This window comes from Oryx dammah, unplaced genomic scaffold (genome assembly GCF_014754425.2).
Source record: "Oryx dammah isolate SB20612 unplaced genomic scaffold, SCBI_Odam_1.1 HiC_scaffold_4, whole genome shotgun sequence".
Classification (NCBI taxonomy): domain Eukaryota; kingdom Metazoa; phylum Chordata; class Mammalia; order Artiodactyla; family Bovidae; genus Oryx; species Oryx dammah.
In genome coordinates, this window is record NW_024070188.1 from 36891445 (window position 1) to 36903592 (window position 12148).

The following is a 12148-nucleotide window of genomic DNA, read 5'->3' on the forward strand; positions in this document are numbered from 1 at the left end:
GGTGAACAAGTCAGCCCCCATATTCGATCCATTTCGAAAAAGATGCTCCTGTTTGGGATTAATTTAAAGATGGGTATATTTATCCTCTCTGGCGATGAATTCGGTGTCGCCGTAATTTCAGAGAAGCGAACAAGAAAATAACCCACCGGCCCTAAGCACGCCGTGAGCCCCGCGACTTGCCGGCCGGAAGGGAGCAGCCGGCTGGTCGGCCTCTGGGCAAACGTTTCCCGCAGCCAGAGCGACTCCCGCCTCGCCTGTCGGGCGCCCCAGCCCAAGGGCCCGACCTTTGCAGCCCGGAGGCCGCTGCCAGTCGCTTTGGCGCGCCCTCGGCACTGTGGGACCGGCGCTCAGGGTTGAGTGCACAGCCCTTAGACCCCCGGGAGAGAGGGGAGCGCGGGTTCTGCACATCGCCCTCAAGAGCCGGGAGGCCAAAAGCAGCAGCTGCTGGGTGGCAGCACAGACTCCGTGCCCGGGGCTAGTTGGAGCTTTACGGCCACGCGGCTAGCTAGGCGGCTTGCGGAGAGCCCGGGCGCGGGGCTGGGAGGGGGGCGGGGGGCGGGGAGGCTCGGGTCGTGCACGCGTCACTCAGACCTGTTGGCCAGTGAGCGTCGCACCCCGAGACGCACCGAGCCAATCAAAAACGAGGAAGTTGTGAGTGGCATTAAGAGAGGGCGGGAGAGAGGGAGCCCGGGAGTGAAGTTGGAGCTAAATCCTGTAAAGCCATAAAGAAGTTACAGGGGGGCGTTTTCGGCTTCCAATTAGCAATAATACTTCCTTCATAACAACTACCGAGGAGGAGGATTCTAAAACCACCTCACCCGTCCCAAAGCCCGAATCCTCCCCCCATTCTCCCTCGCACCCATCCCCCAATTCATGACCGAGAGAAGAAGAGAGAGCCAGGACGCGCTCTGCTCCTCTCTGCTGGTGGGAAGCGGCGAGGCCCGTGGAGTGGCTTAGTTGGACCGTAGGCATGAGTACAGTTAAGAGGTGGGCGCCTCCGCATGCTTTGCCGCCGGCAGGGACTGAAGGTAGGTGAAGTGGAATGTGCCCTGCGCCCGCCCAGTGGCGCCCGCTGCTCCACGGCGGAGGAGGAGAGGCCGGGCGCCTCCCGCCCTCCGGTGCCTGCGAGGGGCTGTCGCGAATGTGCCACCTGTTAACCTGGCGCTGCCGTGCCCGGCGTGTTGCCGCCCCCGCTGGGCAAGGGAAACGCTGGGTCGCCTCCTCGGCAGTCCCGAGGGACTCGATGTATAAGTGCCACTTTTTGAGGAATCCCTGAGACTTGAGACCTAAGTTAGAGTCAAGTTCCGGACCTACCAAAGTGGGGGGACCGAGAGGCGCCCGAGCGCTGCGGAGAAATTCTGATTTGCAGAAACCTGCCTTCCTGAGAACGTACGCCTGGCCTGGGGCTCCTAAGGGTCTTCCGAGACCTGTTTTTTGTGGTTTGGGCAACTTCCCAGGGGGCTGGAGAATGTGTCTGACGGGGGTGAGAGAAGGCGAATATTATTTGCAGGGGACTCAGTCTCGCTGCTGATTTTTCCAAATCTTAACCAACCAACCAAAACATTGAGCCTGGCAAGGAAAAGCGGAGGCGCGCTGAGGCCCTTCCCGGCCATTTCCCCCAGAATTGGGGCGAGCGCTTGAGTGAGTGTGGAGCCGCAGATGTCTGACGCTCTGATGCTGTTGTCTTCACAGTGGCCTGAAAGAGTGGTCCGGCAATCGTGTTTCCTCCCCGAGGGGCTCGGAGCCGCCTCCAAGGCCTCGGGACTGAGAGCACCCGTCGGGGATTATTATGTCGATCTCCCGAGGACCGGGGTTTGCAGCGCGGAACAGAAGAAAAGGCTGGCTTTTCGGGGTTCCCGCCGGCATTTGATGCCCCAGCTACGCCTAGAATTGTCGAGATCTCTTGCCGTGGATCAGCAATTTTATTCGCATCCCATATTTTTAAAGAAAAAAATCTGTTCGCCGTTGTTCTTTCACTACCATCAAAACACTGAAGCAAAAGTCTCGTCAAAGTATGCTTTATATTTTTTTGCCAAATATGATCTCTAATTGAAAGTTTATTTTTGATTTTGGATGAATCTGTGGAACTTATGTTGTAAGAAGAAAGGGAGAACGAGACACGATGAAAGAGAAGTCCAAAAATGCTGCCCGGACTAGGAGGGAGAAGGAAAACAGTGAATTTTATGAACTGGCTAAATTATTGCCTTTGCCCTCAGCTATCACCTCGCAGCTGGACAAAGCATCCATAATCAGACTCACAACCAGCTATCTCAAAATGAGAGTAGTGTTCCCAGAAGGTAAGTGACTTTGACCAGATGGAATTTCAAAGGTAGAAGGGGTAAGGGATTTGCCAGTGAATGACTACACTACCGGCAGAGAAGTACATGCATATGTACCTACTCACTCACTGCAAAGGGAAGTTTAGCATGCTGAAACAACTAAGGACCTTGCTGGATTTAGAATTTCTGTTGCCTTTCTGTGGCTCTTTCTACTTCCCCATTAATACTTTCTCTTCTGTCCATCAGATGTGTTTGGTTGGGAAGCAGCCCAACGGTGCTTTTGTCAACACTTAGATAACTGGGCTCTGTCGGAAGTACTACTAGTGACTTTCTTTTTTAATTCCTCTTGTTAGATTTATATCTAGTAGAGACCAGGAACATCTCTAAATTCTTCTATTTTTGCTATGTCTAGACAGACCCATGTACATGGAGATAATAATTTCTCAATATGTCAGTAATTCAGCAGATGAGGAGCAGGCAAGTTCATGAACAAATATGTTCTGAATTTACCCAGTCTCTCGACTACTTATTGCAAATTTATTCTGAGTTGTTGAGATGGTCACAGATTCTGAGACTAACTCTGATTTGCAACTCGGGGCTTGATATTTTTTCTGAGATATAAGATTGAATTAAGATCACTTGCCTGCTTAGAAAATATCTTTTAGGTGGCAGGTTGGCAAATGAATCCCTGGGAAAATTGTCTTATAAGGCCTAGAAGTTAGAATAGCTGAACTGTTGACATGATTTAAAATATGTATTTAGATTATCAAGATTCACTGTGTGAGGACAAAGTAGCCTTCATAGAACACTGTCGTGTATGAAACCATTTATATTCAGCAGGTGAAGGACTCGTCTCTCTTCTGTTTCCCCATCTTTTCCTTTACTCACATTCAAATAACATATAAACAGATTTTTAAAATATTTTAGATATGTCTTTGCTGGGGAAGGATGATTTGGAAGTGTAAAGGAGAGAATACTAAACAAACAAATTCTAGAGAAGGAACCCTGTTTATTTACAAACCAGAACGTCTTATTTGCCCCAGAGAGATTTATGTTATTGTTGATTTTGGATGTTTGGAATTTGTTGTTTCTTTTAGGGAAAAGAGGAAAGGAAAGAATCACTATTGGACTTTGAGTTTCACTTTGCTTCATTTTGACTACAAGTTATTATCTGAATCAAAATCTTGCAAAAGGTGCCCCCAAATTAGTCAGGCGCACTAAAGGACAACTTTTATAGTTCAGTTTTAGCCCAAAGCTATAAGTAGTATTATGGTCATTTTGTCTTAAAGCAGTTCCTTGAACAATCTCATCTGACCTTGGAAACTACAGGAGGAGAGGAATCAAAACCTAACATACCTGAAAAGTTTTTTAAAAAAGAAAAGAGAAAAAAGAAGGAGGGGCAACTTATGTAATAAAAACCACATTTCCCATTCAACCGGTGCTGAGAATTGCCGGTGGGAAAATTTCTATTATGCTACATTGCCTTCTGTTTAAAAAAGAGATATCGTTGTCTTTATACTGTCAGCGCCTACTTTATAAAAATAAAGCTATTGCGAACTCCGCTGGCCGCTCTGTTCCTAACAGGATTATTAGCAGTGATTTGTCAGCCCCTGCGGTCTCAGTGGGCTCCCTTTCTGCGTGATTTCTAGCGGGTCTCGTCAATTATCGGTGCCGATGTCGCTCGCTGTTTGATCAGAAGCAGCATATGGTGCTGCTTGTGAGGCTGCGAGTAATCGCGGAGGAAAAGAATAGCGGGTCGGCTTCCCAGGAGGGCACAGAGAGAGACAGTGCGCCCGGGGAGTCGCTGGGCCAGGGGCTCCTCTGTGTCGTGCAGACCCCGGGCAGGCGCGGCCGGAGGGAATCGGGCTGGGTTTTGTTGTTTTGGTTTTGTTTTTAAGACAGCAAGCTTTCTTGTTTAATATAATGCTAACTCCACAAATTATAAATTGCGTGATAAATAGGAAGAAAAAGTAAACCCTCTTAGCCAACTTCTCATTAATTTTAAAAAGAGTGAAGACTCCCGCTGGAGTCCCCTTGTTTGGCCAGGCCTGTCCCCTGTGGCTACTTTAAAGGCGATGTACTTTCTGCAGCCCCACTCACCTTCCTTCAGAGCTTTGGCCAGGGGCCGCTCCTTCCTCTCCCTTCTTTAGATGCGCGCGAGTTTATGGGGAGGAGGGGATGGACGATGTGTGAACTCTGGGCACATCATTTATTTCCCCAGCTACTGTTGAGCTCATAACTCACCCAAAGCTTCCACCGGGTGAGTTAGGGTCATCCGGACAGCTGGTTCCTAGGGATGAGGTTTTAATTTTGAGTCTAGATTAGCTTCAAAAGTCCAAAACCCAGATTCAGCCCTTTAAAATATTAAAGGACAACAGCAACAAACAATAAAACTAACAGTTTTCAGGAGCAAAATAATCACAAGGCCGCAGAACCAAGCACAACCTGCAGAGGGTGCCAAATTTGGGTTCAGCTGTTGCCTGAAGGCAGAAAGGTGGGCAAGGTTAGGTCCATGGCAGTGGGGGAAACTGAGCACTTTTTATGGAGGTAATATAGTTTAGTGTGGAGAGATGGAAATTGTTTGAAAATGAAGTACATTTTTACATCTGTCTTGACACCATCCCAGCACATAGTAGGTCTTCAACAAAATTTTAAAGGTGAGATGAAGGTAACTTTTTCATCACAATAAGTCTGCTATCACATGTAATGTATGGATTTTGCAAAGTATATAATCTAAAATAATTCTAAATCTGGTGGCATCAGTTATTAGGCATAAAAATGACTATAAAACTTTACTGGTTTTGCTCATACTACATTTTATTTATAATACCCTGAATGCCAAAAGACTTACACAGAAATCCTTCCATACTTACACGTGAAAAAAATGAAAGATACTTAAAATATAGCTACCCTCCCACCATTTGTTGAATACAATTCCTAACCACCCTGGCCCCAGGAGTCTAGTAAATTCCTGGTCTGGGAGCAAATTTCAGCTTTTATTTATCTCAGTAGATAAAAATGAGCTGTTGAGGGAAAAAATCGAGGGAGAAGGCACAGAAGAACGGGATATGGGCCCCTGGAATAATTAAGAATACAGTATTAAATTGGAAATTTCATAGTAAAAATAAAAACAAAAACTCTGGGACAATTAGTGGGAAGTCATTAGAACTGCATATCCCAAGTGGTAGGTAATATATTCTATTCTAAAACAGCCTTGCAAAGGAAAAGTTGGCATATCTGGATATATATGTCTTTGGTGTTCTCAAAGCCAAAGAGGCAAGTTAAAAAAAAGAGATGTTATGACTTGATTTGTATACAAAAAAGAACAAGTTCAACTAAAATATGTATTTGTTATCCAGTTATAATACAGTTTTTACTGGGGACATAGTGGCTTGCATAGTGTGGCCTTTGAAAAGATCAAATGTTTTCAAATCTATGGCCATTCAGTATCTTGGTAACATTACTGCCATTTCTTTGTCAACATGTTGTGGCAAAATAAAAATAATGACAGAATGGAAATCAGTAACTGTGTAGGAGTCTCCACAAAGGCTGGAAAGAAAAGGATGATTAAACAAACCTCCACAGACACTTGCTCTAATATTCACCTCAAGACTGAAATCCTTAATCACCTTATTTTTTTTGAGGTTGAGAACTGAAAGAGGAAAAGAGGCCCCATTTCCCACGTGGATGGGTGATTTAAGGCTGTTTTTCTTGCTGCTTGGGGAAATGATTGAGCATTAGGTTTCCATGTTTATTTTCTTACAGAAGTTTTTCTCATTTAAACGCCTTTAAGCACAGTTTATGCTCCACGCTGGGTTTCTTTGTTTAATTCCAGTTTTGATGTTGACTTAAAATATAGAGTGCAAAACTAAACTCTGGGCAGAGCATTTGCAAGGCAGATTTATGTGCTAGAAATTGTAGACCAGATCAATGGAAGAAGTACTTTTTTTTTTGGAAAAGGGAGTAATCATTAATAAAAACAGTAACAATAGCAACAACAGCAAAACTATAAAAACAGGGTATGATAAGCTATGGCAGAATACTTTTAAGCAGGGTACACTCCTCTGAAACTAAAATCAAGTTAAATTTCCAGGGGACAAACCTGATTTCTAGGGGGAGTTATTTTTCAATCTGGGGGAATCTTGGCAGATTCCAGGTTTTGCAGATACAAATGTGGACACAGAATTCAAATCTATGGATTCTTGCCTCATTTCTTTGTCGGATCAGGTGTTTCTCAAGAGAATAACGTTTCGTCCCAGCTAATACTTTATGATAATAGCTGTGCACTCATTGTCAGTCTGTGGTCCACGGAATTTTAAATTTTGCATGGGGACGGGGAATCCTCAATTATTTTGCAACGGGCCTCCTAACCAGAAAAGACTAAAACATTGTCTGAGCATTGAGGAGCAAAGCTTCTTCCTCTGGTAGCGCCATTGGGCAGACGGCTCCGGAGCGGTATCCCTCGACCTCCGTGGCTCAGACCAGGGACAGAGACCTTGCCGAAGCCCCGCCGCCGGGGAGGCTTGTGGGCCAAGGCCCGCGGGCCAGATCCCCACCGTGCGGCCCATTCTCTCCCCGCGGCGGCGGCCAGTGACCCGCTAGCCTGGGCCCGGGTGGCCGAGAGTGCGCCAGCTCGCGGCCTCCGCGCGGTGTCTCCTCACGCTTCGCGCGGGCCCTTGTTTCTGCCTTCCTGGGGCGTGAGGACGTCTCCGCCCGCCGAGCCTGGTGCTGCGCGGGCCACCGCCCCCAGGCCCGGCCCTCCTCTAAAACTCCTCTAAAGCCAAGATGCCGCCCGAGGGGCAAAGCTGTGCGTCCAGACCGCCAAGTGGAACCGAAGCGGGACAGGCCCGCGCCGCGGGACAGACCCGTCGGCCTCGCCCGCGCCGGCCTTCGGACGCCCAGCCCGGCCAGCCTCGAAGGTCCGGTCCTGGGGAGACACTGCGTGAGGCTCTCAGCCGTCGCACACTATTGTCAACCCTTCGTGCGTGTCCGTCCCACGGGTTAGTCGGGACCCGGCCGGACCCGGCCTGTCCTCGTTCCTGCAGTGCGTGTCCTCTCGGGCTCGGCCCCGCCCGGGAAGCCCTACCTCAGGGGCCGAAGCACCAACGAGCGCCCAGAGCGTCCGCGCTGCGACCGTCGGTCTCCACCCCAGGTTCACACTGGCAGAAGCGCATACCCTGGGCGCGGCTGGGGGTCTCCGAGGCAGGCGGGGGAGCCCCCGGCACACGCGCACTCTGGGGCCCGGGACCCGGCACGGGGCAAACCCCAGCCCCGCGCGGCCACCAGTGCCGTCGGAAGGTGGGCCACACCCGCCAGAGGGCCCGGAGGCCGCCCCAGGCGCCCCAGGTGGGGGGACTGAGTGCGTTTCGGTGCGCGAAGCGGCCTCCTGCCCAGTGACCGCTCCAGACCGCTCGGTCTGGGCGAAACGCTCCTGATCTCCGTCCCTCTCTGCCCCGAAGAGCCCAGCCGCTGAGGCTCCTGGAGCCGGAACACGAATACCGCTTGTTCTGAGGCTGAAAGGGTTGCACAGTGAGAACGCGGAGGCCCTGTGGACAAACCAGATGGCTGAGACAAGTCCCCCGGGACCAGAAGTTAGACGCGGGGTCTCGGAGGGCTTTTCCCGTCTCAGTCACCAAGTTGTGGTCAGGTCACGGGACAGCTCCCTGTCATCCAAGAATTGAAGGTTTCCGGGAAGGGCAACAAGAACACCTTTCTATTGAGATACTGTATTTATTAAAGGGGGCGGGGGGGGGGTGAGGGGTGGGCGGCGAAACTGTAGAACAAGCTCTTCTCCTCCTCCTCTTCCTGACTGGGTGAAGGAGCAGATACCTGGTCTGTAATCTATATTTTGTCAAGGGTATGAAACTCATTCCGAAGGAAAAGCTCGATCAATTTATTTTTGCTGCTTGCAATAACACAGCTGGATGATGCTTTGGGCTCACGCTAGACTGGGGCTCATCATTCATTCGCCAAGAACGGGCCTAAATTGTGCCTGTGGGATTAGGTCAATTTTAGTGGATCTACTTCGCCTCATTTGGTTACTAATTGGTTTCTTGTTTTATAAATCGAAATCTCATTTTCAGGAAATTACAAAACCCGTGCAGTCAGTCCATTGAGGTAATCCTTGGGTCAGGGGGTATTTAAATGGAAATGGCTCAACGGCGCACTGAGGGTAAAGCAACAGTGAAACTTCGCCCGGGGTTTCACGTGAAATGTGAGCTAGTCCTTTAGATCCATAATAGATACATCCCTTCTAATACTACTTATGTAAATATGATAAACCAGACTTTAAGGGGAGAGGGGGCGGGGAGAAGAAAAATTTATCTGCTAAGGTTAATGTGGCATATCTTGGAAATCTTCCAAAATAGACTATGTTTTCCTTTGTCTTCGGCCACTTTAGCTGGGGAAAATCCTTTTGTCTAAAACCCGATTTAGTTATCGCCTCCCTCGTAGAGCTCCTTCTCTCCTTTGCAAAACCCCGTTCCCTCGGCCTCACCGAATTACAAGAGAATCTTTAGATCTTGTTCGCACTGTAATCCTGCCGCAAAGGGAGCTGGTTTCCTCCTCATTTTAAACAGACAATCAAAGGATTTGCGAATTTTCTGCGGTAGGTCAAGTGCAGAAACGAAATCTCGGCTTACCCCCCTCTCCAACAGAAATTGGGGGTGGGAGCGCGTCAGTGCCAGAGGAAGGTGACGGGGTCCAGGGAGAGGGGTCTCTGCTCCCACTCTACCCCCGGCTTTCTGAGAGATGAAACCCATGCCCCGGGCTTGGAAGGTGTCCTGGGCCGGCTGAAAGGAGAGCTCAGAGCCCTGATCTTAGGTCAGAAAAGCCAGACAGGTAGAGGAAGGCAGCCAGTTCTTTATAAAACATTAACCCAGACACGACCGTGTGCGGGAGGTTTCAACCAGGAACGGGAGAGAAGGCAATGCTCCGTGAAAGCAAAAGGTTCCTTAAAAGGTGAGGGGGTGGGGGGTACAGGAGAGGGCGCGGGAGGCTCCAGTCACCCTGTGCCCGGCCCGGTCGTTTATTAACCTGCAGGGAAGTCTTACTTTTCCCTCGTAGGCGCATAATAATGAGGCCGCCCCCAGAGACCACAACCAGCCCAGGCTGGCGCCGGGAGTTCGGAACCGGTACTCAACCTTGAGCTCAGCTCGGGGGGAGGGGGTTTCAGATGATTCTGTTCGGGAGGCGGCTCCCTGGTGTCCCCAGCCGCTTTGGAGAACCTCAGTAATTTTAGAATAAGGCGTTTGTTGGCTCCACGAGCAAGTTTCACACCCTTCGGGGAGCTGCGGAAGGCACAATCCCAGACGCAAGGCGGCTGCGGCCAGCTCCCTGCCCGCCGAGCGCCCGGCCCCTCGCCCCAGGAAGCTCGGGGCTTTCAGGCCTCGGTTGCGCCCCAGCGTCAAAAGGCCAGCGCCACCCGAGTCCCGGGCTCTCCCGGCAGGATCCTTTCCCCATTCCCCCGTGCGACCTCTTCGACTACACTCTCCCGCCACTTCTTCTGGTTGGGTATGTGTGATCAGGGGTGAAACCAAGGAATAGAGCTTGACCCAGACGGCAGGAGCTAAGAGAAAGTAACAGGGCGAAGGAAGGATTGTGTGTGTGCCGGCTGCTGTGGCAGGGCCTTCCGGAAAGTCCAGGAGGGCCGCAGGAATCAGGGCAGTGGAGTCACTCTGGGGAGGGAGGAAGAATCAGGAGGAGTTGCCCAACGCGAGGAAGGGAGAGGAGTCCCGGCGAGGGTGGGGTTGGTGGGGGCGGATCAATGTTTGCAGAGCGGTGGGGAAATCGTTAGATTTATTTAGATGTGCAAACACCCAGAAAAACCCGATTCGAGCTTAAGGGGCGCTCACGGTTACTCGTTACCAGGGTTTTGATCGCCTTCTTCGGAAGCCGCTTTAAGAGTCCCAACTCTTGTGTTTTATTCTGAAAGATCCGCCCCCACTCCCATTTACAATGCGAGTGTTTGTTATTGGGTACTTCATAGTGATTTGTCCCATTAAGCAGTAATTCAGTAAATCATCCCCTCCCCCCCCAATTTTTATCACGTTTAACCTTGTTAAGTGGTTGGAAGCATAAAAGAATTGGACTACCTAGTTATGTTAATTTCAGCAGCAACATTGTTAAAAGATATTATCCATAAGTAGTTTAACCTCTGCAAGTTTCTTCTGTCTTATTTTTCATTTTCTTCCTGAAAACAGGTACTATAGCAAACTCCATATTACATTTTGAAAAATGAGCCACGGGCATACAGGGAGGTTTATTTTTCAGACATCACCAGAGAACTGATTAGTGGCAAAGCCTGGAGAGAGCTTAAGGTGGTAACATCAAGGACAGGAAGGGGCAGTCTTTGTTAGCAGTTGATGCCAGGGAATTAGAGAAGGGGAGTGATTCCCTATGTCCAAAATGGGGCGTAAATATTATAAGATGGTGTTAGCACCTGAAAATAAGTGGCTTTCAGAAAAGCTCCTGGGTTTTCTTGGGGTGAGGGTGGGGACCTGAGGTTAGGACGCGTTAAGTGGGGGCTGCTAGGAGAGAGAGGAAAGGCAGAGGAAGGGTTGCAGAGGGTAGCTGGTGCTGGAAGCCATCCCCAAGCAAACGAATTTTTCCGAAGCATTTTAAAGTCAGAGGCCAAGGGGAGGAAAAGGGCTGGAGAGCCCCGCAGCCAATCAGAAAGCCCACCAGGACAAGCTGGCCTTGGCCCGAAGTCTCAGGTCGTTCTGGGCAGGCCGCGGTATTCGCTGAATGTGTGGACACCCTCGGCCTCGTGATAAGGATGATGAAACTTGGGGTGAGAAGTAGTGTCCCTCGCCCTTCTAAGCACACTAGTGAACCTGCACAAAAGTTATCGCTCTGCTGTTGTGTCCGGCCCCTCTGGGCACAGACTGCCCTCAAAAGAGGCCACTTGGGGTGCTGCCGGGGTGGGTGAGTGGGGCGCTCAGCCAGGACCCTGTCCTTCCTGAGAAGCCGGGGCCGGTCGTGCAGAGGGAGAGGGAGTCTGAAGTCTGTTAAACTCCTTTGGAGTTGAGAGGGCGGAGCCTCTGTTGACTCAATGGGTTCCCGCGGTCCAGGTGGGGAGGGAGCCCGGACGGTGTCCGGTTGTGTGTGAAAGCTTGCCTGGGTGACAGACCCACTAAACTACTTCTCAAACCGCCAGCCGGGTCGGAGTGCATCTTTTAAGGGTGTCTCTGTGTTTCACAGGGCTTGGCGAGGCGTGGGGCCACTCGAGTAGGACCAGCCCCCTGGACAACGTCGGCCGCGAACTGGGCTCGCACCTGCTCCAGGTACTGACGCGGCACGTGTGCCAGGGCCCGAGCCAGGCAAACTGTCCGAAGGTGGCCGTCTCTCACGCGGGCCCTATGACTCCTTAGAAAGTTAAAATGTTAGGCTCCTGCCTCGCTGGGTGTGGAAGTCTCCTGGCCAGGTGGAGAGGGAGGAGCAGGTGACAATAGGCGCCTTGGGTTTGGAGGGGAGCCCGTTAAGGCCACAGTCAGGACGGCTGAACAGAGGGAGGGCACGCCATCCGACACCACTCGGCAGAGGGAACCGCAGCCCTCGGGCCAAGCTGCCGAAGCCCGGCTGCACAACAGTCCAAAATGAAGAATTTATCCTGGAAATAGCCGGGATCGGGTAGAAATGCCCGTCAGTGCTTTAAGCCCACACATTCCGGGTGCAGCTGCGACCACAACTCGTTTCATCTGCTTCCTGTAGCTCCCCGGGCTCCTTCCTCTCTCCAGGCGCCCTCATCCCAGCCCTGCCAGGCCGCGCAGGGACCCTCGCGGTAGCACACATACCTCCCCAGGTAATGAGTTTATCCATTGTGGAGGCACCCATTACCACGTTGTTTGCAGTGTACACCGTTTGAAATT

The 12148-nt window shown here is 50.7% G+C and overlaps 1 protein-coding gene across 1 annotated transcript in view; it reads left to right on the forward strand.

Moving 5' to 3' along the window:
* Positions 1-687: 687 nt before the first annotated feature.
* SIM1 (SIM bHLH transcription factor 1) overlaps positions 688-12148 on the forward strand; it is a 74880-nt gene continuing 63419 nt past the window's right edge. Inside the window, exons 1-3 of the mRNA XM_040239122.1 lie at positions 688-1028; positions 1693-2297; positions 11481-11563. Coding sequence (XP_040095056.1) covers positions 2123-2297; positions 11481-11563 — 258 coding nt within the window. The 5' untranslated portion in view covers positions 688-1028; positions 1693-2122. The remainder of the gene's footprint in view (positions 1029-1692; positions 2298-11480; positions 11564-12148) is intronic.